Genomic DNA, 27,592 nt, shown 5'->3' on the forward strand with positions numbered 1-27,592 from the left:
TGTATACTCTTGTATTTTGAGTCCTTTCTCCCCAAATACATTCTACTTTGGGCATTTTTTCAAAATGCAGTATAAACGAATATGGGGAGATTTTCTTCTACTTTCTGTAATAACATATGGAAGTGGTTAAAAAAAGAGAAACACCTATAGTTATGGTTTTGCAACTCCTTTAAAGTACAAAATCTTCAGAGAGTATATTTAGACTGTGTGTACACATACCTCTGCCATAGACTTCAATTCCTGAATGAAAAACTCCAATTCCAATGGATGAGGTATATTCATTCATCCAATACTAAGAAAAAAAGAAAGAAAAGTTTCAGAATACCTGTTCATTTACAACTCAACTCCACACTACAGAAGTGACTACTCCCCAAATCGTACACTCTGAAACTCCCATGATAAAGATCCAGTTGGTTCTATCTCTGTGCCTTTGCCTGTATCACATCTGGAATGCCTTCCTGGGTCAAAATGATTGTCGCAATTTGAGTATAAGCACATTATCTAAGCCTTATAGAGCAAGCAATACAATTAAAAGCTTGATCAGTTTATGGGGCGGTGGTGGGGGGAGATTATATAAGAGCTCTCCTGTTAGTGACTTACACACACACACACACACACACACACACGCGCGCACACACACACACACACACACAGTGTGCTTTCATATCTATTTTTCTCCTATCCTAAGCTTTTCTTCTTATTCTTTGGTGAGCTCCCTGAAAGCAGAAATATTTAATTCTTTTTCAACAAACATTTACAGCATGTTATCATGTGTCCTGATTCAGCTCAAAGTTTGATAATGGTAATAACATAGGAATAAATAATGCACAAAGGTTAGAACCACATTCTTACTTCTTACCATTAGCATGAACAAAAACCTCCCAGAAAAGGTAATATCTGAACTGAGTCTTTAGGAACAAATCAGATTTCCCAGTAACAAAACTGGGCCATGGGGCCCATGGGGATGGACAGAAATGCCAGGAAGAGGGAAGAGCATATACATAGGTAATATGATAACAAATTACAGGAAATGGCCAGGTGCAGTGGCTCACACCTGTAATCCCAGCACTTTGGGAGGCCGGGGAGGGGGACCACCTGAGGTCAGGAGTTCGAGACCAGCCTGGCCAACATGGAGAAACCCTGTCGCTACTAAAAAATACAAAATTAGCGGGGCATGGTGCACATGCCTGTAATCCCAGCTACTCGGGAGGCTGAGGCAGGAGAATCGCTTGAACCCGGGAAGTGGAGGTTGCGGTGAGCCAAGATCATGCCATTGCACTCCAGCCTGGGCAAAAAGAGTGAAACTCTGTCTCAAAAAAAAAAAAAAAAAAAAGAAAGAAAAGAAATTACAGGAAATGACTGTGAAAGGGGTTAAAAAGGTGAAGTGGAGGGGGTTAAACTGAGAAAAAGGTAAATGAGTTAAGAGCTCACTAAACGAACAGTTAGGTAATGCTCAAAAGTGTTACAAACCTATTGGATTTCTCCCAGGTTAGGGGACAGATAATTTATCTTTAATTGTTCTAGGTTTATTCAAGTCTTAACCTTGGCTCCAGACCCCTAGCCAGTCTTTCTCAGACCTACACACATTCTCATGCATTGCTGGAAGAAGCATAAATGAACAAGTCAGTTTTTTTTTTTTCTAAAATGTACCTGGGGCAGAGGGTGGATAAAAATAAAATAAAATGTACCTGGAAGAAGAATTAAGCAATAATAAATAAATATATGAAAAAGAACAAGGAATTTTCCCATCTAGAAATTGAAATATTCATTAAAACAATATGGCACTGTTGCAGGAACAGATCCTGGTACAGACCCTTGTATATATAAGAATTTGATATACGATAAAGGAGATATTTAAAATTAATGACAAAGCATGAATTATTAAAAACACGTTGACAAAACTGATTATGCACAAAAATAAATTTCATGTATCTAAAAATTCCAGTGTGTCTAAAAATAACTATATAGGGATAGAAGGAAATAGAGTTTAAAAAATTTTAGGTGGGAAAAGACAACCTAAGTAAAGCAAAATCCTAGAATTTATAGAGGAAAACATCAACAGATATTCAACATTAAAATGTACAACTTTTTATTTTATAAAACTGCATAAAAACAAGATAAAAAGATAAATAATACATTAGAAGAGAGAATCTGTGTGGATATAACAAAGACTCATATGAGAATATAAGTATCCCTCTCGATGTGAATTTTTTGAGTTCCTGATTTGGAGAGACAGAATGTGGATGACAAGTTAGGAAATCAAGGATACTTTTTTTTATGTGAATCAATTTGATTTTGGAAGGAGAGTAGTAAGATTACATACAGTAAGGATTCTTCAAAATATTTACCCAAATCTATGTAATCCCAGAGTTTGGGCAGCAGAAGTTCAGATACGAGTATACTTGTAAATAAAAGCTCCATTAAAAAAAAAAAAGAGGCCAGGCGCGGTGGCTCAAGCCTGCAATCCCAGCACTTTGGGAGGCCGAGACGGGCGGATCACGAGGTCAGGAGATTGAGACCATCCTGGCTAACATGGTGAAACCCCGTCTCTACTAAAAAACTACAAAAAACTAGCCGGGCGAGGTGGCGGGCACCTGTTAAGTCCCAGCTACTCGGGAGGCTGAGGCAGGAGAATGGCGTAAACCCGGGAGGCAGAGCTTGCAGTGAGCTGAGATCCGGCCACTGCACTCCAGCCCGGGCGACAGAGTGAGACTCTGTCTCAAAAAAAAAAAAAAAGAAATTAGTGGCCAACAAACCTGAAATAACAATCTCAGTAGCAAACAGAAAAATACTAATTAAAACAATGAGGTACCATCCTTCTTTTTATCTACCAAATTGGCAAATATTAAAAATACTGCTAATACTGGGTGTTGGGAAGGGTGTGAAGAAGACATTGCACAAGTGTAAATCAACGACAGTGACTTAACCATTTCACCTTCTGGAATCTATTCTATAGAAACACTAGTATATGCAAAGACATGTCCTAGGACATTAACTGTGGTTGTCTACAATACTGAAAAACTGAAGTCTAAATATCAATAGAGAAATGGCTAATTATGGTACATTCATATTATAAACTATCAATCAAAAAAAGAATAAGGTTGACTTGGGAAAATTAGCTGAGTTTAATTTTTAAAAAGGAAAAAAGAATGAGGTAACTCGATATTTAAAAACCACATATAATAAAAGTATCAAGTCATAATATGTGTAGCATGATCAAATTTTTGAAAAATAAGCCTGAGGCTATACTTACATATTAAGTATGGGATGACAAAATAAAACTACCACCAATTGCAACAAAAGAAAGGTTTGAAGGTTGAACAGATCAAACTGTTAACAATGTGGCTAGGGTGGGAGTGGAGGACTATAATGCAATACTTTTCAGTTTTAACTTCATACATTCAGGATTGTTTTTCTAAATTTGTTAAAGAGTATTACTTTTATAATTAAAAATGTTATTTTAAAGTAAAATGCTATTATCTTAGTTTAACAGGTTTTTATTTGAATTTTTACACTACAGTAAGAGAATAGGTTGCACATATAAAAAATCATAAGCATAAGACTATTAACTGCAGTATTATTTATGTTAGTAAAATGCTGACAACAACCTAAATGTTTATTTATAGGGTCCTAGTTACCTAAACTATGATGTATCTATATAATGGAATATTCTTCAGCCATAAAAAGAGGGGGAAGGTCTCAGTGTGGTGGGTTACACCTGTAATCCCAGTACTTTGGGAGGTTGAGGCGGGAGGACAGCTTGAGGCCAGGAGTTCAAGACCCCCCCTGGGCAACACAGGGAGACCCAATCTCTTTTTTTTTTTTTTTTTTTTTTTGAGACGGAGTCTCGCTCTGCCGCCCAGGCTGGAGTGCAGTGGCCAGATCTCAGCTCACTGCAAGCTCTACCTCCGGGTTCATGCCATTCTCCTGCCTCAGCCTCCCGAGTAGCTGGGACTACAGGCGCCCGCCACCTCACCCGGCTAGTTTTTTTTTGTATTTTTCAATAGAGACGGGGTCACACCGTGTTAGCCAGGATGGTCTCGATCTCCTGACCTCGTGATCCGCCCGTCTCGGCCTCCCAAAGTGCTGGGATTACAGGCTTGAGCCACCGCGCCCGGCCGTGAGACCCAATCTCTAAGAAAGAAAGAAAGAAGGAAAGGAAGGAAGGAAGGAAGGAAGGAAGGAAGGAAGGAAGGAAGGAAGGGAAGGAAGGAAAGGAAGGAAGGAAGGAAAGAAATTAGTCAGGTACCTGTGGTCCTAGCTACTTGGGAGGCTGAGGTGGGAGAACTGAGCCCAGGAGTTCGAGGTTGCAGTGAGCTATGATCACACCACTGCACTCCAGCCAGGGCAACAGAGTGAGACCCTGTCTCTAAAAAAAATTCAAAAAGTGTAGGGGGAGGGGTGATGCTCTTGAAGAACTAAGAGGAAGAGGAAGTAATTTCCAGGATATATTTGTTAGGGAAACAAAAGCAAGTTGCAAAATAATATATGGCAAAGACGTAGACTCCTGAATCTTCTCCTAGGCCCATCTGTACACTTACTTGTAAAATCAGGTTTTAGCAAAGAATCTTGCTAATTCAGTTCAGCAAGAACCCCCAACCCTTGCTATCTGATCACCTCCATATCTGGTCAGGTTCCTCATCCTCCACCATCCCCCGGTGATGTCAGATTACCCTGGCATATCTTCACAAAGAACTGTGTTAGGTTGGTTTAGCCAGAAGCCCCCGACCCCTAATGTTTCCTCTTAGAAATTTTCCATCCACTGACCCTCCACCCTGCCCCCTGGCTGCAAATTCCCATTTGCCCATGCTGTGTTTGGAGTTGAACACAGTCTCTCTACTCCACTGCAAAATCCCATTGCCATGGCCTCTCTACCTATCACAATGGTCTTGAAAAGAGTTTGTTGGCCAGGTGCGGTGGCTCACGCCTGTAATCCCAGCACTTTGGGTGGCCGAGGTGGGCGGATCACGAGGTCAGGAGATCGAGACCATCCTGGCTAACATGGTGAAACCCCGTCTCTACTAAAAATACAAAAAAATTAGTCAGGCATGGTGGCGGGTGCCTGTAGTCCCAGCTACTTGGGAGGCTGAGGCAGGAGAATGGCGTGAACCCAGGAGGTGGGGCTTGCAGTGAGCCAAGATCACGCCACTGCACTCCAGCTGCGCAACAGAGCAAGACTCCGTCTTAAAAAAAAAAAAAGTTTGACTTACTATGCTTTAACAAATATTACTGAGTTTTTAAAATTTTTTTGACAGTGTACTATATACATGCTTTTGTATGAGAATGTCTGTATCTACACCTTACAGCCAGCAAACAACTCCTGCAGGCCAAATCTGGCCCACCTCCTGTCTTTGCAAATAACGTTTTATTGGAACACAGCCTCGCTCACTTGTTTGCAAACTGTCTATGTGGCTTTTATGCAGAGTTGAGTGATAGATAACCAAGATATTTACTATCTGGTTATTTACAGAAAAAGTTTGTGTAAGATCCCTGTCATATGCAAATATTTTTTTTTTTGCAAAAAAGAAAAAAGAAAAAACCAGAAAATCATGAAAATAGTTACCTACCAAAGGTGGATGAAAGGGAAAGAGACAGAAGACATCCTGAGATATCTTTTTATATATAGTTTTGACATTTGAACCACGTAAATGTTTTTCACAAAGTTAGACTTAGAAAAAGAAGTGAGAAGCGAAGCCAGCTGGACTTCTTGAGTCCAGTGGGCACTTGGAGAACTTTTCTGTCTAGCTAGAGGATTGTAAATGCACCAATCAGCGTGCTGTGTCTAGCTAAAGGTTTGCAGACGCACCAATCAGCGCTCTGTAAAATGGACCAATCAGTGGGATGTAGGCGGGGCCAAATAAGGGAATAAAAGCTGGCCACCCGAGCCAGCAGGGGCAACCTGCTCAGGTCCCCTTCCATGCTGTGGAAGCTTTGTTTTTTCGCTCTTCACAATACATCTTGCTGCTGCTCACTCTGGGTCTGCACTACCTTTATGAGCTGTAACACTCACCATGAGGGTCTGTGGCTTCATTCCTGAAGTCAGCGAGACCATGAACCCACCAGAAGGAATAAACTCCAGACACATCTGAACATCTGAAGGAACAAACTCCAGACACACCATCTTTAAGAACTTAACACTTACCATGAGGGTCTGTGGCTTCATTCTTAAAGTCAGTGAGACCAAGAACCCACCAGAAGGAACCAATTCTGGACACGTTTTGGTGACCATGAAGAGACAATCACTAAGCAGTGAGTACCACTGGACCCCTCTCGCTTGCTATTCTATCCTGTTTTTCCTTAGAATTCGGGGGCTAAATACCGGGCCAGTTAAAAGCGACTAGCACGGCCGCCAGACTGAAGACATGGGTGTCAGGCTTTCTGGGAAAGGGCTCTCTAACAACCCCTGACTCTTTGGAGTTGGAAGTGTTGGTTTACCTGGAACCAGCTTCCGCTTTTCCTGTACTTCTGGGCTGAGCTGAGGGTCGACAGAGAGGAAAGCCATCCAGCTCTGGGGTCTGACAAGTTGGTTGATCCTGCGGCCATGAGCAGAACTAAGTCATGTCACCCAAGCGAGACTCGCCCATCTATCCTATCCATCCTGACCCTTGCCTCCTGGGTCCTAATGCTTGTCAGACAAACTTCCTCTTGCCTCTCTTCTCCGAGGCTAGTCCTGCTTCTAAAAACTACTCCCTGTCTCTGCTGCTTTTCTAGTTTCTCCTATAAGAATGATTTCTAGTATAAACTTCAGGACTCTGTTACCTTCTTTAAGCACCCGGGCTCACCAATTAGAAAGACATAATTTTTGCCCAAAGCCCCACTAGGGTGGGGCACTATCTGGAATTTCAGGATCCGTCCTCAGACAAGCAGGCCTAACAAAAGCTATTCCTGAAGCTAGGATATGGGGAGCCTCAGAAATTGTATCCATCCTATTCATATAAGTGAGGACAAAAGGCATCACTCTTCCAACTCTGGAGATCCCCCCCCCCTCAGGGTATGGCCCTCCACTTCATTTTTGGGGCATAACATCTTTATAGGACTCAGGTAATGTCCCAATACTAACAGGAGAATGCTTAGGACTCTGACAGGTTTTCGAGACTGCATCGGTAAGGGTCACTAAATCCGATTTTTCTTGGTCCTCTTTGTGGTCTAGGAGGCCGGGCAAGGGTGCAGGTTTTCGAGAATGCGTCGGTAAGGGCTACGAAATCCAACATTCCTTGGTCCTCCTTGTGGTCTAGGAGGAAAACCAGTGTTTCTGTTGCTGCGTCAGTGAGTACAACTGTTCTGATCAGCAGGGTCCAGAGACCGTTGCGGGTTCTTGGGCAGGGGGAGAAACAAACCAAAACCGCAGGTGGTTTTAGATGGGAAACACTCAGGCATCAGCAAGCTCATCCTTGAAATGCATCCTAAGCCATTGGGACCAATTTGACCCACAAACCCTGAAAAAGAGGCAGCTCATCTTTTTCTGCACTACAGCCTGGCCCCAGTATTCTCTCTCTGATGGGGAAAAATGGCCACCTGAGGGAAGTATAAATTACAACACTATCCTGCAGCTTGACCTTTTCTGTAAGAGGGAAGGTAAATGGAGTGAAATACCTTATGTCCAAGCTTTCTTTTCATTGAAGGAGAATCCACAACTATGCAAAGCTTGCAGTTCACATCCCACAGGAGGACTTCTCAGCTTACCTCCATATCCTAGCCTCCCTATAGCTCCCCTTTCTATTAACAATAAGCCTCCTCTAATCTCCCCTACCCAGAAGGAAACAAGCAAAGAAATCTCCAAAGGACCACAGAAACCCCCAGGCTATCGGTTATGTCCCCTTCAAGCCGTAGGGGGAGGGGAATTTGGCCCAACTCAGGTACATGTCCCCTTCTCCCTCTCTGATTTAAAGCAGGTCAAGGCAGACCTGGGGAACTTTTCAGATGACCCTGACAGGTACACAGATGTCCTACAGGGTCTAGAGCAAACCTTCTATCTCACTTGGAGAGATGTCATGCTACTGTTAGATCAAACCCTGGCCTTTAATGAAAAGAATGTGGCTTTAGCTGCAGCCCGGGAGTTTGGAGATACCTGGTATCTTAGTCAAGTAAATGACAGAATGACAGCCAAAGAAAGGGTCAAATTCCCTACCGGTCAGCTAGCTGTCCCCAGTATGGATCCCCACTGGGACCTCAACTCAGATCATGGGGACTGGAGCTGCAAACATCTGTTGACCTGTGTTCTAGAAGGACTAAGGAGAATGAGAAAAAGCCCATGGATTAGTCAATGATGTCCACCATAACTCAGGGAGAGAAGAAAACCCTTCTACCTTTCTTAAGCAGTTATGAAAGGCCTTAAGAAAATACACTCCCCTGTCATCCAACTCACTAGAGGGTCAACTGACCCTAAAAGATAAGTTTATTTCCCAGTCAGCTGCAGATTTCAGGAGAAAGCTCCAAAAGCGAGCCCTGGGCCCTGGGCCCCGGGCCCTGAACAAAATCTGGAGGCATTATTAAACCTGGCAACCTCGGTGTTCTATAATAGGGACCAAGAGGAACAGGTCAAAAGGAAAAGCGAGATCAGAGAAAGGCCACAGCCTTAGTCATGGCCCTCAGACAAATAAACCTTGGTGGTTCAGAGAGGACAGAAAATGGCGCAGGCCAATCACCTGGTAGGGTTTGTTACCAGTGTGGTTTGCAAGGACACTTTAAAAAAGATTGTCCAGTGAGAAACAAGCTGCCCCCTTGCCCATGCCCACTGTGCCGAGGCGATCACTGGAAGGTGCACTGCCCCAGAGGACAATGGTTCCCTGGGCCAGAAGCCCCCAACCAGATGATCCAACAATAGGATGGAGGATGCCCGGGGCAAGCGCCAGCTCATGTCATCACCCTCACTGAGCCCCGGGTACGTTTAACCATTGAGGGCCAGGAAATTGACTTCCTCCTGGACACTGGCGCTGCCTTCTCAGTGTTAATCTCCTGTCCTGGACGACTGTCCTCAAGCTCTGTTACCATCCGAGGAATCCTGGGACAGCCTGTAACCAGGTATTTCGCCCACCTCCTCAGCTGTAATTGGGAGACTTTGCTCTTTTCACATGCCTTTCTTGTGATGCCTGAAAGTCCCACACCCTTATTAGGGAGGGATGTATTAGCCAAGGCTGGAGCTCTTACCTACATGAATATGGGAACAAGTTACCCATTTGTTGTCCCCTACTTGAGGAGGGAATCAATCTTGAAGTCTGGGCATTGGAAGGACAATTTGGAAGGGCAAAAATGCCCGTCCAGTCCAAATCAGGCGAAAAGACCCCACCACTTTTCCTTACCAAAGGCAATATCCCTTAAGGCCTGAAGCTCATAAAGGATTACATGATATTGTTAAACATTTAAAAGTTCAAGGTGGCCAAGCGTGGTGGCTCACGCCTGTAATCCCAGCACTTTGGGAGGCCGAGGCGGGTGGATCACAAGGTCAGGAGTTCATGACCACGGTGAAACCCCGTCTCTACTAAAAAATACAAAAAATTAGCTGGGCACGGTGGCGGGTGCCTGTAGTCCCAGCTACTCAGGAGGCTGAGGCAGGAGAATGGCGTGAACCCGGGAGGCGGAGCTTGCAGTGAGCTGAGATCCGGCCACTGCACTCCAGCCTGGGCGACACAGCGAGACTCCGTCTCAAAAAAAAAAAAAAAAAAAGTTCAAGGCTTAGTAAGGAAATGCAGCAGTCCCTGCAACACCCCAATTCTAGGAGTACAAAAACGGAGCGATCAGTGGAGACTAGTGCAAGATCTTAGACTCATCGGGGCAGTATTCCTCTATATTCAGTTGTACCCAACCCCTATACCCTGCTCTCTCAAATACCAGAGGAAGCAGAACGGTTCACTGCTCTGGACCTCAAGGATGCCTTCTTCTATATTCCCCTGCACTCTGACTCCCGGTTTCTCTTTGCCTTTGAGGATCCCACAGACCACACATCCCAACTTACATGGTCCGTCTTGCCTCAACAGTTTAGGGATAGCCCTAATCTGTTTGGTCAGGCACTGGCCCAAGATCTAGGCCACTTCTCAAGTCGAGACACCCTGGTCCTTCAGTATGTGGATGATTTACTTTAGGCTACCAATTTGGAAACCTCATGCCAGCAGGCTACTCTAGATCTCTTGAACTTTCCAGCTAATCAAGGGTACAAGGCATGTAGGTTGATGGCCCAGTTTTGCCTATAGCAGGTCAAATATCTAGGCCTAATCTTAGCCATAGGGACCAGGGCCCTCAGCAAGGAATGAATACAGCCTATACCGGCTTATCATCACTCTAAGACATTAAATCAGCTGCAGGGGTTCCTTGGAATCACCGGCTTTTGCCAACTTTGGATCCCTGGATACAGCAAGATAGCCAGGCCCCTCTATATTATAATCAAGGAGACCCAGAGGGTAAATACTCATCTAGTAGAATGGGAAGCAGAGGCAGAAACAGCCTTCAAAACCTTAAAGCAGGCCCTAGTACAAGCTCCAGCTTTAAACCTTCCCATAGGACAAAACTTCTCTTTATACGTCAGAGAGAGAGCAGGGATAGCTCTTGGAGTCCTTACTGAGACTCGTGAGACAACCCCACAACCAGTGGCACATCTAAGTAAGGACATTTATGTAGTAGCAAAAGGCTGGCCTCACTGTTTATGGGTAGTTGTGGCAGTGGCTGTCTTAGTGTCAGAGGCCATCAAAATAATACAAGGAACGGATCTCACTGTCTGGACTACTCATGATGTAAATGGCATACTAGGGGCCAAAGGAAGTTTATGGCTATCAGACAACCGCCTAGATACCAGGCACTACTCCTTGAGGGACCAGTGCTTCAAATATGTACGTGAGTGGCCCTCAACCCTGACACTTTTCTCCCAGAGGATGGAGAACCAATCGAGCATGACTGCCAACAAATTATAGTCCAGACTCATGCCACCCGAGATGATCTCTCAGAAGTCCCCTTAGCTAATCCTGACCTTAACCTATATACCGATGGAGGTTCGTTTGTGGAGAATGGGATACGAAGGGCAGGTTATGCCATAGTTAGTGATGTAACCATACTTGAAAGTAAGCCTCCTCCCCCAGGGACCAGTGCCCAGTTAGCAGAACTAGTGGCACTTACCCAAGACTTAGAACTGGGAAAGGGAAAAATAATAAATGTGTATACAGATTGCAAGTATGCTTATCTAATCCTACATGCCCATGCTGCAATATGGAAAGAAAGAGTTCCTAATCTCTGGGGGAACCCCCATTAAATACCAGAAGGAATTTATGGAGTTACTGCACACAGTGCAAAAACCCAAGGAGGTGGCAGTCTTACACTGCGGAAGCCATCAAAAGGGGAAGGAGAGAGGACAACAGCAGCATAAGTGGCTGGCAGAGGCAGGGAAAGACCAGCAGAAAGGAAAGAGAGAAAGAGGCAGAAAGAAAGAGAGAGGAGGAGACAGAGACAGAAAGTCAGAGAAGGAAAGAGAGAAGGAGACAAAGGAGTCAAAGAGAGAGAAAGAGATCGAAGTAGTAAAGAAAAAAGTGTACCCTATTCCTTTAAAAGCCAGGGTAAATTTCTGTCTACCCAGCCAAGGCGTATTCTTCTTATGTTGAACGTCAACCTATATCTGCCTCTCAGACAGTTTGCAAGAAATAATACAGTCTATCCTTTGGCAGCAGGGACTCTCCAAAACCGCTGAGGCCTAGACCTTCACGCTGCTGAGAAAGGAGGACTCTGCACCTTCTTAGGGGAAGAGTGTTGTTTCTGCACTAACCAGTCAGGGCTAGTATGAGATGCTGCCAGGCGTTTACAGGAAAAGGCTTCTGAAATTAGACAATGCCTTTCAAACTCTTATACCAACCTCTGGAGTTGGGCGACATGGCCTCTCCCCCTTCTAGGTCCTGTGACAGCCATCTTCTATTACTCGCCTTCAGGCCCTGTATTTTTAACCTCCTTGTTAAATTTGTTTCCTCTTGGATCGAGGCCATCAAGCTACAGATGGTCTTACAAATGGAACCCCAAATGAGCTCAACTAACAACTTCTACTGAGGACCCCTGGACCAACCCGCTGGCCCTTTCACTGGCCTAAGGAGTTCCCCTCTGGAGGACACAACTGCAGGGCCCCTTCTTCCACCCTATCCAGCAGGAAGTAGCTAGAGCGGTCATTGCCTAATTCTCAACAGCAGTTGGGGTGTCCTGTTTAGAGCGGGGAGTGAGAGGTGAGGCCAGCTGGACTTCCTGGGTCAAGTGAGCACTTGGAGAACTTTTCTGTCTAGCTAGAGGATTGTAAATGCACCAATCAGCACTTTGTAAAAACGCACATATCAGCGCTCTGTGTCTAGCTAAAGGTTTGTAAACGCACCAATCTGCACTCTGTAAAAACGCACCAATCAGCGCTGTGTCTAGCTAAAAGCTTGTAAACGCACCAATCAGTGCACTCTAAACATGCACCAATCAGCGCTCTGTGTCTAGCTGAAGGTTTGTAAATGCACCAATCAGCACCCTGTAAAACCGCATCAATCAGCACTCTGTGTCTAGCTAAAGGTTTGTAAACGCACCAATCAGCACTCTGTAAAATGGATCAATCAGCGCTCTGTAAAATAGACCAATCAGTGGGATGTGGGCGGGGCCAAATAAGGGAATAAAAGCTGGCCACCCAAGCCACTAGCAGCAACCTGCTCGTGTCCCCTTCCACGCTGTGGAAGCTTTGTTCTTTCGCTCTTCACAATAAATCTTGCTGCTGCTCACTCTTTGGGTCTACATTACCTTTATGAGATGTAACGCTCACCACGAGGGTCTGCGGCCTCATTCCTGAAGTCAGTGAGACCACGAACCCACTGGAAGGAAGAAACTCCAGACACATCTGAACATCTGAAGGAACAAACTCCGGACACACCATCTTTAAGAACTTAACACTCACTGCGAGGGTCCGCAGCTTCATTCTTGAAGTCAGCGAGACCAAGAACCCACTGGACAGAACCAATTCTGGACACAGAAGTACATCTCAAAACTGAAGTCAAACAAAAACAAATGAACCTAGTTATGTATCAAATTGATAACCACACAGAAAATAAAAAAGAAATTAACTTCTGAATATAGTAATCTGTCTACATACCCTTACTGAGATATATTCTAAGGACAAAATGAAGGGCAAAGAAATCTCAAACTGAGATGTGTTGTTTACAGTGGTACTGGTGTAATTCCAAAACTTTTTGTATGTACTACAGGACATGTATGCAGCAAGAGGTATGCAGTTGCAGATGCAAGAGATCTAGGTTGTGCGTTCCTTATGAGAATCTAACAAATGCTTGATCATCTGAGGTGGAACAGTTCATCTTGAAACCATTCTCCCTCCCCCGCCCCAGGTCCACGGCAAAATTGTCTTCCACGAAACTAGTCCCTGATGACAAAAAGGTTGGGGACTGCTATACTCTAGTACAGAACAAGTGAGTACATATGCTGATGGCGGGAACCAGAGTTGTCAATGCAGTAGAGGGAGATACAAAACACGGAAGAGGAAATGGAAGAAGCCCGTGTTACTGGATTGTAACAGGAGGCACACTGAAGTAGAAACAATGAACATACTGTCCAGATCTTGGTTTCTCTTCCTAAAAGGAATCAGGACTCTGGAGAAATGGTTGATTCCAAGTTAGGGCAAAAATGTGTAAGGTGAGAATTGCTCAAAGAATGATGGACACATGTCAAAATTATAGAGAAGCTGGCCTAAAAGCAGTTTTCATTAGTCAACTTTGGGAAGAGGTGAACAACAAAAATGATCATCATAATGGACTATAGCATATTGAATAAAAAGACACTCTCAGAGTCCACGGTAATGCTTTAAAAAAAAAAAAAGTAAAAGGAGGAAAGCTCTTGTTTTAATGGAAGAAAGCCAGCTAATACAAGTAGACGAAAGGGCAAAATTAGGCAATCACCATTTTGTTGCCACCAGTTGAGTCAGTTGAGTCATGGATGATAACACCATTAGAAGAAAGGCTGTTTAAGAATGATATACACACTGTCTCGAAGTGTCACCTCCTCCTCCCCCACCATTTCTCCCTCTTTGCACCAATGTCACTTGCCAACCCCCACCATTTTTCCTAAATAACAAAGAAAAAAGATACCTTTGCAATGGAAAAATATGTTGTATATCACCTTATCAATACTCAGTGATTAAACTGAGCATTATTAATAGTTGAACCAATTGATATTATGTGCCTTTGGATGTGATGAAATACAAAAGCTACATTTGCTTTGTTGGTTTTCCTGTCAAATGTGTTAAACCAGAAGACAACCATAAGGAAAAATCAGGTAAGTCTGGACTATGAGACATTCTACAAGAAAACTGGCCTTTTTGTTTTTTTTCATTTTTTTTGAGACAGGGTTTGGCTCTGTTGCCCAGGCTGGAGTGCAGTGGCCTGATCTCGGTTCACTGCAGGCAGGGCTCAAGCCATTCTCCCACCTCAGTTTCCCGAGTAGCTAGGACTCGCGCACGCCACCATGCCCAGCTATTTTTTGTAGAGACAGGGTTTCATCATGTGGTCCAGGCTGGTTTCGAACTCCTAGGCTCAAGCAATCCACCTGCCTTGGCCTCCCAAAGTGCTGGGATTACAGACATGAGCCACTGTGCCCAGCCAATGCTTGCTTTTTAAAAAAGTATCAGTGATAGCAAAGTCAAAAGAAGGCAGAGGAAGGGTGGGCTACTCTTATGGCAATTAAATGAACTGAATGAACTTTGATTGGATCCTGGATTTTTTGTAAAAAACAAAAACAAAAAAAGGCTAAAAAGAACCATTATTGGAACAATTGGGGAAAACATGAATATAGACTATATATTCAATAATATTACATCAATTAAAAACTTCTTGGGTGTGATAACAGTACTCTGATTAGGTAAAAATATCTTTTTTTTTTGCAATAGAGTCTCACTCTGTCACCCAGGCTGGAGTGCAATGGCGTGATCTGGGCTTCACTGCAACCTCTGCCTCCCAGGTTGGAATGATGATCTCGTGCCTCAGCCATGCAAAGGGGATTACGGGCTTGTGCTGACATACCTGGATAATTTTTGTATTTTTAGTAGAGATGGGGTTTTGGCATGTTGGCCAGGCTGGTCTCAAACTCCTGGTCTCAAGTGATCCACCCTCCTTGGCCTCCCAAAGTGCTGGGATTACAGGCATGAGCCACCGTGCCAAGCCAGAAAATGTCTTCTTGGGAAATACATACTAAAGTAGTTAGGGATGAATTGCTATGTTTGTGACTTACTTTCTATGTGATCTATGTGTGAGAGAGTGTAGGACGGGTGTGAGAGAAAGCAAACGTAGCAAAAGGTTAAAAACTGGTACATCTGAATGAAGGGTATATACAGATTGTACTCTTCCTTAAACTTTTTGGAAAAGTTTAAAAATTTTCACAATAAAAAATTTGGGGGAACTAAAGCGAATAATCTAGTCCTTGCCGCCTTACAACAGAGATGTGTTTCTAAGTTTCTTGCTATCCTACTTTCTCCCCCTTTTCACAGAAAAACACCAGCCTGGGCAACATGGGGAAACCCCATTTCTACAAAAACCAAAAAATTAGCTGGGAGTGGTGGTGTGTGCCTGTAGTCGCAGCTACCCAGGAGGCTGACATGGCAGGATTGATTATCTAAGCCCAGGAGGTCGAGGCTTCACGACATGGCAGGATTGATTACCTAAGCCCAGGAGGTGGAGGCTTCAGTGAGCTGTGATTGTGCCACTGTGCTCCAGTCTGGGCAAGTGAGTGATACCCTGTCTCAAAAAAAAAAAAAAAAAAAAAAAAAGAGAGAGAGAGAGTGGAAAATACTGGAAGGTATCATGCTAGTTCACATAAAAATTTTGTTAGGTTTTTTCCAAGTAGTGGTTTCCTTGGCAGCCAACTTCTAGGACTTAAATTGCCTTTTCCAATTGAGAAATCCCATTGTTTATACAGTTTGAAACCAATAATTTGGTCTGTACACTGCTGATTTCCTTAACGACGGCACCAAAAGGTTTTTGTTCCGGAAGCAGGCGGCTCTATTTTAAAGTGGCCGATTCTCTTTCTGCAGCATAGCTTCTTTTCCAAAATATAGAATATTTTCCAAAAAGAGATGTATACATAATGGCTACAATAATCAAAAGGTTTTAAATGCTTAGTAAATTGAACATTTCCATTTTATGTTCAGTATCATTTAATTTTAACAATCTCTTCTGCTCAGCAGTAAATAGCCTTCTGAAAGTGATTTATTGTAAATTTCCATAACAAGAACCCAAATGTTTTATTAAAAAATGGGAAAGATTTTCATGAAAAAAACATCATACCCAAATGTTGACTTTTGGTAAAGAATTAGGATGAGAATGAACTTATCAGAGTGGGTATCCTAAACTCAGAAATCTTTTACTCTCTGCCTTTTCACAAATGAAAATAATTTCTTCTATGCTTGGGAATTCCATGCTCAGAACTCCTATATGTTGCCTGAGTACTATACTTCTTCAGTCTGAAATTTCCTTGTATTCAATATTTTACATTCTAAAAAATAAAGGTATTTTTTGACACATTTTGTACAGGGGAAAACTGTAAAAGGAAACTTAAAAGCAAGGGAAATATTCCATCCAAAAATTTGGTCAGTAGTTTGGAATTCACTATAATGAGATGTGGCCTAAATAAAGTTTCTAAAGAAATGCTGAGACAGTACAATGAAAATGAATATCTGCTTGCTTTGCAAGTGGTACTACCTCCACTCTCAGATGGGAAGTTGAATAATCAGGTCAAGTGTTTCTGCTCAAGATTATACAAAGCCCACAAGTTGCTAGGAAAATGATTTTTTAAACCTAGAGATACATTCCTTTGGACAGTATTAAACAGTGTAAGTCCACCCCTCACGCCTAACATCATCATCATTACTGTTATTTTTTAGAGACAGGGTCCTGCTCTGTCGCCTAAGCCGGAATGCAGTGGTAGTATCATAGCTCACTGCCTCCTCAAACCTCTGGGCTGAAGCAAACCTCCTAACTCAGCCTCCTGAGAAACTGCCAGGCCAGGCTAATGTTTTAGCTTTTATTTTTGTGGATGCAGGGTCTCGCTATGTTGCCCAAGCTTGACTTGAACTCCTGGCCTCAAGCAATCCTCCCAACTTGGCCTCCACAAGTGCTGGGATTACAGGAGTGAGCCATGCACAGTACTGTGCCCAGACTCATTATTGCTATTTTTTGAAGGCTCTGTTTCAACACTCTGTGCAAAGCAAGAATTAATGTTGATGTTGCTTATTCATTGTTAGCTGTAATAATGATGAACTCAGTAGTTCTTTGGTTTTCACGTTTCCTTGTATTTTCTATCCTTGGAAAGGCCCCACAAAAGTTGAAGAGTTAATTTCTTTGCGAAGTTAAAGTAGTGATCTATTTACTGGTTAGAAATCTATGAAGAGACTTCTCTACCGACCTAATGGAAATGAAAAGGATTACAAGGAAGACTAAGAACTGTATGCCAACAAATTATATAACAGATGCAATGGACAAATTCACAAGCTACCAAAACTGACTCAAGAAGATACAGAAAATCTAAATAACCTCTAATGAGAAAAGAATGAACTAGTAATTTAAAAACTACCCACAAAGAAAAGCCCAGGATCAGGTGACTTCACTGGCAAATTCTACTAAATTAAACAAGAATCAATACCAATTCTTCAGAACCTCTTCTAAAATATAGAAGAAAGGGGAACACTTCTTAACTCATTCTATGAGGCCAGATAAACCTGATTCCAAAACAAAGACATCACAAGAGGCCGGGCACGGTGGCTCAAGCCTGTAATCCCAGCACTTTGGGAGGCCGAGACGGGCGGATCACGAGGTCAGGAGATCGAGACCATCCTGGCTAATACGGTGAAACCCCGTCTCTACTAAAAAAATACAAAAAAAACTAGCCGGGCGAGGTGGCGGGCGCCTGTAGTCCCAGCTACTTGGGAGGCTGAGGCAGGAGAATGGCGGGAACCCGGGAGGCGGAGCTTGCAGTGAGCTGAGATCCGGCCACTGCACTCCAGCCTGGGCGACAGAGCGAGACTATGTCTCAAAAAAAAAAAAAAAAGACATCACAAGAAACAGAGACTAATATCTATTATGAAAACAGACTCAAGGATTATATAACATGACCCAGTGGGATTTATCCTTGGAATGGAAGGTGGGCTTAATCTTAAAAAAAAAAAAAAAATGTAATATACCATATAAAGGACAAATCCCCATGATCATCCCAATAGACAAAAGCATTTGACAAAATTCAATACCCTTTCATGATATACATATGATATATGTTTTATATAATATATATAAAATATACATTGTATATTATACATTTTTAAAATCTATTCAATAAACTAGGAATAGATGGAAATTTCCCTAACCTGATAAAGAATATATACGAAAAACCTCACAGCTAATATCATACTTAATGGTGAAAGACTGAATGCTTTCCCTTTAAAATAAAAAATAAGAGTGTCTGCTCTTGCCACTTCTATTACACACTGTGCTGGATATTCTAGCCAGGGCAATTACTGAAGAAGAAAAAATTAAAGGTATTCAAACTGGAAGAAAAGAAGTAAAATTACCTCATTTTGCAGATGATATGATATTGTATACAGGAAAATCATAAGGAATCCACCAAAAAAATTACTAAAACTAATAAATAAATTAAAAACCACTGCAGGGTACAAGATCAATATATAAAAATCGACTGTAGGAAAGGCACGGTGGCTCACGCCTGTAATCCCAGCACTTTAGGAGGCCGAGGCGGGCGGATCACGAGGTCAGGAGATCGAGATCATCTTGGCTAGCACTGTGAAACCCTGTCTCTACTGAAAATACAAAAAGTTAGCCAGGCGTGGTGGCAGGCACCTGTAGTCCCAGCTGCTCAGGAGGTTGAGGCAGGAGAATGGTCTGAACCCGGGAGGCGGAGCTTGCAGTGAGCTGAGATTGCGCCACTGCACTCCAGCCCAGGTGACAGAGAGTCCATCTCAAAAAAAAAACATCGATTGTATTTCAATACACTAGCAATAAGCAATCAAAAAAAGAAATTAAGAAAACAATTCCATTTACAACAGTTACATAAAACATAAACTTATGGATACATTTAAGAAGTTCATAACTTGTATCTGAAAACTACAAAACATTATTGAAAGAAATTAAAGAAGACCTAAATAAATGGAAAGACATTCCACGCTCGTGAACTGGAAGATTTATTATTGTTAGGATGGTAATATTCTCCAAGTTGACCTGAAGATTCACTGCCATTCTTGTCAAAATCCCAGCTGCCATTTTTTGCAGAAATTGACAAATTTAAAAATTCATATGGAAATTCAAGGGACCCAGAATAGCTAAAACAATCTTGAAAAAGTTATAGGACTCAGACTTCCTGATTTCAACATTTAGCACAGAGCCACAGTAATCAAGACAGTGTATTACTGGCATAAAGACAGACATATAGATCAGTGAAACAGAATTCAGAGTTCAGAAATAAGTCCCTACATTTATGGCCAATTGATCTTTAACGACGGTGCCAAGACAATTCAGTGGGAAAATAGTCTTTTCAACAAATAGAACTGAGACAACTGGATATCCACATGCAAATGAATGAAGCTGGTCTTCTACCTCATGCCATATATAAAAATTAATTTAATGGATCAAAGACCTAAATGCTTAAATTATAAACTCTTGTTAGAAAAGATAAGCATATCTTCATGATCTTGGATTAAGCAATGGCTTCATAGATATGACACGAAAAGCAAAAGCAACAAAAGAAAAAAATTGATAAAGTGAAAGTTAGCTTTGAAGAACACTATGAAGAAAGTGAAAAAGGCATACCATAGCCTGGGAGAAAATGTTGGCAAGTCATACACCTGACAAGGGACTTACATGTAAAATACATGTAAGAACTCTTAGAACTCAACAAGACACATAACCCAACTAAAAAATGGGCAAAGGATCTTAAAAAAAGTATTTCTTCTAAGAAGATAAGCAAATTAAAACCACCATTATCTATCATGTCATACCCACTCAGATGACTATAATCAAAAAGACAGATAATAACAGTGTTAGGATGTGGAGAAATTAAAACTCTAATACATTACTGGTGGGAATGTACCATGGGACAGCTGTCCTGGAAAACAGTTGGGCAATTCCTCCAAAAGTTAAACCTAAAGTTACCATATGACCTAGCAATTTTATTCCTAGGCATATGCCCAAGAGAAATGAAAATATACAGCCACATAAAAACTTGCAATTCATGTTCATGGCAGCATTACTTATAATAGCCAAAAAGTAGAAACAACTACATGTTTATCAACTGATTACTGGATAAATAAAATGTGGTATTATCCATAAAATGCAGTATTATTTCTCAATAAAAAGGAATGAGGTATTTGATGCGTGCCACCACAGGAATGAACCTTGAAAACATTATGCCAGGTGAAAGAAGCCAATCACACAAGACCACGTATTACATGATTCCATTTACATGAAATGCCGAAAACAGGCTACACAGACGGAAAGTGTATTAGTGGTTCCATGACTGGGAGTTGGGGAGGATATGGGAAGTGACTGCTAATGGGTACGGGCTTCTTCCTAGGGCGATGAAAATATCCTAAAATTGACTGTGGTAATGATGGCTTCACACCTGTGAATATACTAAAATTCATTGAATTGTACATTTTAAATGGGTATACATTTTATATAGTTCATCTAGTATATGAACGGTAGCTCAATAAGGCTGTTAAAAAAAAAAAAAGACTGTTATGAATAGAAGTAAAGTAAATTGGCCAGGCGCAGTGACTCATGCCTGTAGCCACTTTGGGAGCAGAGGCAGGTGGATCACCTGAGGTCAGGAGTTTGAGACCAGCCTGACCAATATGGTGAAACCCTATCTCTATTAAAATTACAAAACAAAAATTGTCTGGCATGGTGGTGGGCGCCTGTAGTCCCAGCTACTCGGGAGGCTGAGGCAGAAGAATTGCTTGAACCCGGGAGGTGGGGGTTGCAGTGAGCGGAGATCGCACCACTGCACTCCAGCCTGGGCGACAGAGCAAGACTCCCTCTCAAAAAAAAAAAGTAAATCTACTAACTTGTACCAAATGGCAGAAGAGTACACCATTCTCTAGTTGGCAAACCTAAACAAAAACTCTTCTATACACACCTTGAGCCCCCAAGAATAAATATTCATTTAGATACAGAACATACTTTGCTCCTTAAAAAATAACAATTCGGCATTATAACAAAGTTTTTCCTCTATTAGCAAACTATGCACCAAGAAATTCACAAAAAGTTTCCATTTCCCTGTTTTTATTATTAGACATGGTCCAATAAACTTTACTATGAGTGAAATATATAAATTATGGGAATGGAACTCTCAATGGAAAAAAAGTGAAAAAAAAAATACTAGCTACCATACACCATTTTCTAATAACACAAGACAGTCCAATTAGTTTCTTGAACTCTCTATGCCCAAAAACCTTTAAATAGGTTACTTCTTAAATTACAGGCTGCATTCCTAATTCTAGCCAGCTGCCTTCTAAAAACATCTGCTTTTAGTCACAAGGAAAACAGGATATAAAAAAGGAATATATCAAGAGCAGAAGAAAACAATTCTAAAGATGTATTTTGGTCAGCCACTTCATACACTAACAGCACATTTCTGAATAAATGTTTAGAATATACATTATGAAGTGAATAAATTAGATGTTTTTCTTTGGTGTGACTCTTTTTCTTAATAGATTCAGAGGAAAAGAGGGCTAAGCCCTTCCAGGGAGAGTTGGTTAGAGAAAGAGATGCCCTCCAAACGCTGCTTCTCCTGTTAGGGCTTCCTAGATCTATTATTAGAGAACACGCCTGGAAGGCTCGATCTCTACAAACTGGGCAGCCTGCCTGTGGAAGATGCAAATTTAATTCAAGGTCAGTATGCCTTATCAAGTCCTTCTGCCTCAAAGTCCTGCCAAAGCTATGCAGACAATATGGATGACGTCTATTTTAAGTGAATATTTAGTGAGATAACTGTAAAAAAACAAAACAAAACAAAAAAGCATATGAGAACTGAGCCTTTTACTGAATGATTTCAGTTGTGAAACTATCCTACTCTCCTGCAATAATGATTTACTGTTGGCAGTTATTCATGCTGAAGTAACTGCTATTATTTTATTATTACTATTTTTTTTTTGAGACGGAGTCTCGTTCTGTCACCCAGGCTGGAGTTCAATGGCGCGATCTCAGCTCACTGCAACCTCCGCATCCCGAGTTGAAGCAATTCTCCTGTCTCAGCCTCCCAAGTAGCTGTGATTACAGGCATGTGCCACCATGCCGAGCTAATTTTGTATTTTTAGTAGAGATGGGATTTCACCATGTTGTCCGGCTGGTCTCGGACACCTGACCTCGTGATCCGCCTGCCTTGGCCTCCCAAAGTGCTAGGATTATAGGCGTGAGCCACCATGCCTGGCCAACTGTTATTAATTTTTGAAATCAATAGTAGTGTTTCTTAACTCTTCTCCAACTTGGTGTGTTAGTCTGTTTCTGTGCTGCTATAAAGGAATACATGAGACTGTGTAATTTATAAAGGAGGTTTAATTGCCTCACAGTTCTGCAGGCTGTAGAAGCATGGCTCCAGCATCTGTGTTTGGCGAGCATCTTGGGAACCTTCCACAATCATGGTGGAAAACAAAGGGACAGCAGGCACGTCACATGGCGAGAGAAGGAGCAAGAGACAGAGAGAAGTGGGGAGGTCCCGGCTCTTTTAAACAACCAGATCTCCCATGAACTGAGTGAGAACTCACTCATCACCAAAGGGATGGCCCTAAGTCATTCATGAGGGATCTGCCCCATGATTCCAATACCTCCCACTAGGCTCCACCTCCAACATTTCTGCTTTTTTTTTTTTTTTTTTTAATAGAGATGGGGTCTTGCTATGTTGCCCAGGCTGATATCAAACTCCTGGCCTCAAGAGATCCTCCTACTTCAGACTCCCAAAGTGTTGGGTATTACAGGCATGAGCCACTGCACCTGGCCTGGAGGTCACATTTCAATATGAGATTTGGAGGGGACAAACATCCAAATCATGTAACTTGTTTTTATCTTTTGTCATTACATTTTTTTTTTTTTTTTTTTTTTGAGACGGAGTCTGGCTCTGTCGCCCAGGCTAGAGTGCAGTGGCCGGATCTCAGCTCACTGCAAACTCCACCTGCCAGGTTCACGCCATTCTCCTGCCTCAGCCTCCCGAGTAGCTGGGATTACAGGCGCCCGCCACCTCGCTCGGCTAGTTTTTTGTATTTTTTAGTAGAGACGGGGTTTCACTGTGTTAGCCAGGATGCTCTTGATCTCCTGACCTCGTGATCCACCCGTCTCGGCCTCCCAAAGTGCTGGGATTACAGGCTTGAGCCACCGCGCCCGGCCTGTCATTACATTTAAAAATTATTTTACTACTGTCAAAACTTATGTCACATAGCATCTCTTCAGTAAAAACCTCCCTACCCAGGTCAAGAGAACTTCTCAAAATTGCTATGAAGAAATTCATGCTTTTGTAGAGTACCATATAATATTGATATGTTTAACCTCATTTTACAAACTAGAAGCTATTTTTCTGACAGAAAATATTAGAAATATGTAAAACAAAATCATAGCCAAGAACATGTATCCATAAAACACAAACAAAACAAGCTGCTGAACTAGATATAACTGGATGTTAGCAAGATTTCTGCTGGATAAGCCTTCATTGATTTTGTTGTCTCAATAGTAGCAGATGCCAAAAGTTTAAAAACACATACTTGGGAAAAATGGGATAATCCAGGGCATTTTTATCCAAATAAAGCCCTAGAAGTTGGCTTTTTATTTGAACTGGGGAAAGACCACTTTTATTTCCAGAGCTTGGTTCAAGTATAAGAGTACAGTTAGTATTAACATTCAGCAGACTAGTTACAGAACTATTGCTCTCAGGCAGTTGCAGAAGGTGGGATGAAGAGTTACATATAATGACACTGGGGGCCGGCCTTGCAGAGAAAGGTTAGCACACAAAAGTGGTGCTGTACAAGGAAGGAATGGCGCAGAACATTAGAAGCACATCTACTTAAGGAGGCTATATATTCAAGCTTACCCAGTGCCCAGTACTGACAACTAGATCATCCCTCAGGAATTACATGAACAATCAGACATTTTCATTTGAAAGTTAGTTTACAGTTTAATTCTTCTCAAACCCTTCCTAACACACCAAAGGAAAACAGTAAAGCAGCCAGATGCTACCACAAAATAGTATCTCTTAAACCACGAAACAATAGAAGAGTTGCCACAAAATCCCTATGTCACCCACCTACGTAAACCATTTGTACTGAAGATATCATTTGGTCAGTTTAATCCAAGGATCTCTTTCCCTTAGGGTCAAATTACAAAGCCCACAACGTCCCTCTAGTTCCAGTTTAGATCCCGAGGGCATTTCTTCTATTATATTTTCATTAACCTCAGAGATTACTACTTGAATTTAAAAAAGATTATCCAAGTATTATAACTAACACAAATTGAAGCATTTGGACTGTAGTGAAGAGGGCAATTAGACTGAGTTGGGAGACTTATGTGCTTTGCCTTGGTTTGTTCATATGTATTTGATAACTTTTTAAGGTACTCAATCTGTCTCAAAAAGTGTTTGATTCTAATTCAGAATCCTGGAGCCAGAATGTCTTGGTTGAAGTCCACTATTTGCTAGTTGTATGGCTTTGGGAAAGATAGTTAGTTACCTCTCTGTCCCTTGATGTCCTTACTTACAAAATAGGGATAACAAATACAATCTACCTCAGAGGACTATTGTGAGGAATAAATAAATTAGTATGTATAAAGTACTGAGAAGACTGCTTGTCCCATAGTAAAGATTATGATGAGTGTTAGTTGTAGCCAAAACATGTATTTATTGGCAACACGATCCTTCCCTCAAATTTTTGTTCTACATATTGGGGAAGATTGTACGCACGTGTAAATAGGCAGATGAGTTCAGGTTATCTGTGCAGTCTCAAAATTTTCAAGAATGTTTGGGAGTTGATGTCAAATTACCAAGAGTAGTGACTCACCAAAATGAATAGCAAACAATGGTGGAGTTAATTTGATTCTATTTAAAGACTCCTACAAGAATTATTTATATTCTGCTGGGCGTGGTGGTACATGCCTATAATCCCGGCACTTTGGGAGGCCGTGGCAGGCAGATCACTCGAGGTCAGGAGTTCGAGACCAGCCTAAACAATAGCTGAAATCCCATCTCTCCTAAAAATACAAAAATTAGCTGGGTGTGGTGGCATGTGCCTGTAATCCCAGCTACTTACAAGGCTGGGACAGGAGAATCGCTTGAACCCAGGAGGCAGAGGCTGCAGTGAGCTGAGACTGTGCCACTGCACTCCAGCCTAGGCAACAAGAGCGAAACTCCGTATCCAAAAAAAAAAAGAATTATTTATATTCTTGAGAAGTACAGGTCTCAGTAAAAGGCTTAAGTAAGACAGTAGTTTTAAAGGATGCCTATGTATTAGTGAGGGACATGAGCAGAGGGCTGGAGAACCACATCTCACTTTGGTGCTAGGACCTTACAGCCCTGTACTTCCTTAAGTCCATGGAGATGGTAATTACACAGAAGGTGGCCAAGGAGTGACCACTAACACATACTTACCTCCTCTGACACCATCCAGTGTCACTGAAGTCTAGTTTCTTTTTCCTTTTTTTTTTTTGAGATGGAGTTTCACTCTTGTTGCTCAGACTGGAGTGTAATGGCGTGATCTTGGCTCACCGCAACCTCTGCCTCCCGGGTTCAAGCGATTCTCCTGCCTCAGCCTCCCAAGTAGCTGGGATTATAGGCATATGCCACCACGCCCAGCTAATTTTGTATTTTTAGTACAGATGGGGTTTCTCCATGTTGGTCAGGCTAGTCTCGAACTCCTGACCTCAGGTGATCCACCCACCTCGGCCTCCCAAAGTGCTGGGATTACAGGTATGAGCCACTGCAACCGGCCAGTCTAGTTTCTTTTTTTAAGCAAGAATAAAAAGGTTTTGTTATTAAGATTCTGAAAAGAAGAAAGTAAAATGTACAAGTTTAATAAAAATAGGTTTTCTGGCCAGGCACGGTGGCTCACGCCTGTAATCCCAGCACTTTAGGAGGCCCAGGTGGAAGAATCACTTAAGCCCAGGAGTTCAAGACCAGCCTGGGCCACATAGTGAGACCCTATCTGTACAAAAAAATTAAACAATTAGCCGAGTGTGGTGGTGCATAGTCGCAGCTACTGAGGGGGCTGAGGTGGGAGGTTTGTTGGAGCCTGGGAGGTCAAAGCCTGCAGTGAGCCATGACTATGCCACTGCACTCTAGACCAGGCGTCAAAGTAAGACCCTGTCGCACAAAAAAGGGCCTTTCCTTTTAAAATATTTTTTAAAAGCATTCTAAAGTATTAATACGATAAAAGGGAAGATAAAAAAATTGTAGAAAAATTATCCTCTTAAAATATGGGGGAAGGCAATAAATACACAAATAAGTACAATTGCTTTTGGGCTCAATCTTGCCTCAATGCAAAAAATTGGCCTAAATATTTTCATTCATTATTTTAAAGTATTGTTTACAGAAATGGATTGTGCTATATTACTGTCATGTTATTCTTCAGATAGAGAACATCCATTAAACTTCATTTTTGTCAATGATTTTCCTCATCAGTTTAATAAAATTTTATGCTTCTTCCTTGAAAGCAACATTGACAAATGCCATCTCTTTTGTCTGTAACTTTTTTTTTTTTTTTTTTTTTTTTTGAGACGGAGTCTTGCTCTGTCGCCCAGGCTGGAGTGCGGTGGCCGGATCTCAGCTCACTGCAAGCTCCGCCTCCCGGGTTCACGCCATTCTCCTGCCTCAGCCTCCGAGTAGCTGGGACTACAGGCGCCCGCCACCTCGCCCGGCTAGTTTTTTGTATTTTTTAGTAGAGACGGGGTTTCACCGTGTTAGCCAGGATGGTCTCGATCTCCTGACCTCGTGATCCGCCCGCCTCGGCCTCCCAAAGTGCTGGGATTACAGGCTTGAGCCACCGCGCCTGGCCTCTTTTGTCTGTAACTTAAAACACTTAATATAACCACTTAGGGCCTGGGCCTGACTTCTAAAAAAGACAGTATTAAATAATCGGAATAAGTATAAAGAATGACCACTTCTCCTCAAAAACTAGAATCAGTGTTCACGTTAGAGGCTGAGTGAATTGAAGCAAGTGTCTGACTTACTTCTCAAAAAAGGGTGCTCAGTGAAAAGAAGACATTTCAATTTTTGAGTTTTTAAAAAGCCCCTATCAACTGTGACTAGTGGAGATCGTGGGCTAATTACTACAAAGCCATCTCATATGAAACTGTCTTTGATGTAAGTTTACACTGTTAAACTACCTTACGAGGTCTTGTTGGTACTCATGCATTGAATCCAAGATCAAAATTGAGCAACACTATTCTAGAAAGACCCCCCTAAATTGTATGTCAGTTTAAATCTCATTTTAAAAAGAGAACATACCAGCAAATCTATAAACAAAGCAACTTTGATTGAACAAAACATAGGTATACTTCTTGTGTTTGTGCAGAACTTTGCTAGACAGTGGGGATACAAAGATGATTAATTCACAGTCCTT

The 27,592-nt window shown here is 42.0% G+C and overlaps 1 protein-coding gene and 1 long non-coding RNA gene across 2 annotated transcripts in view; both read right to left on the minus strand.

Annotated features, from left to right (window-relative positions):
- Positions 1 to 27,592, minus strand: part of DESI2 (desumoylating isopeptidase 2) — a 64,886-nt gene that overhangs the window by 22,604 nt on the left and 14,690 nt on the right. The window contains exon 2 of the mRNA XM_033195563.1: positions 220 to 292. Coding sequence (XP_033051454.1) covers positions 220 to 292 — 73 coding nt within the window. The remainder of the gene's footprint in view (positions 1 to 219; positions 293 to 27,592) is intronic.
- On the minus strand, positions 14,884 to 25,819 carry LOC117074283. The gene is made up of 2 exons (XR_004433541.1): positions 25,747 to 25,819; positions 14,884 to 14,945 (listed from the first exon to the last, which is right to left on the minus strand). It is a non-coding gene; the product is annotated as an uncharacterized LOC117074283 (long non-coding RNA).

Source organism: Trachypithecus francoisi, unplaced genomic scaffold (genome assembly GCF_009764315.1).
Source record: "Trachypithecus francoisi isolate TF-2019V2 unplaced genomic scaffold, Tfra_2.0 Lachesis_group5, whole genome shotgun sequence".
In the NCBI taxonomy this organism is placed as follows: Eukaryota; Metazoa; Chordata; class Mammalia; order Primates; family Cercopithecidae; genus Trachypithecus; species Trachypithecus francoisi.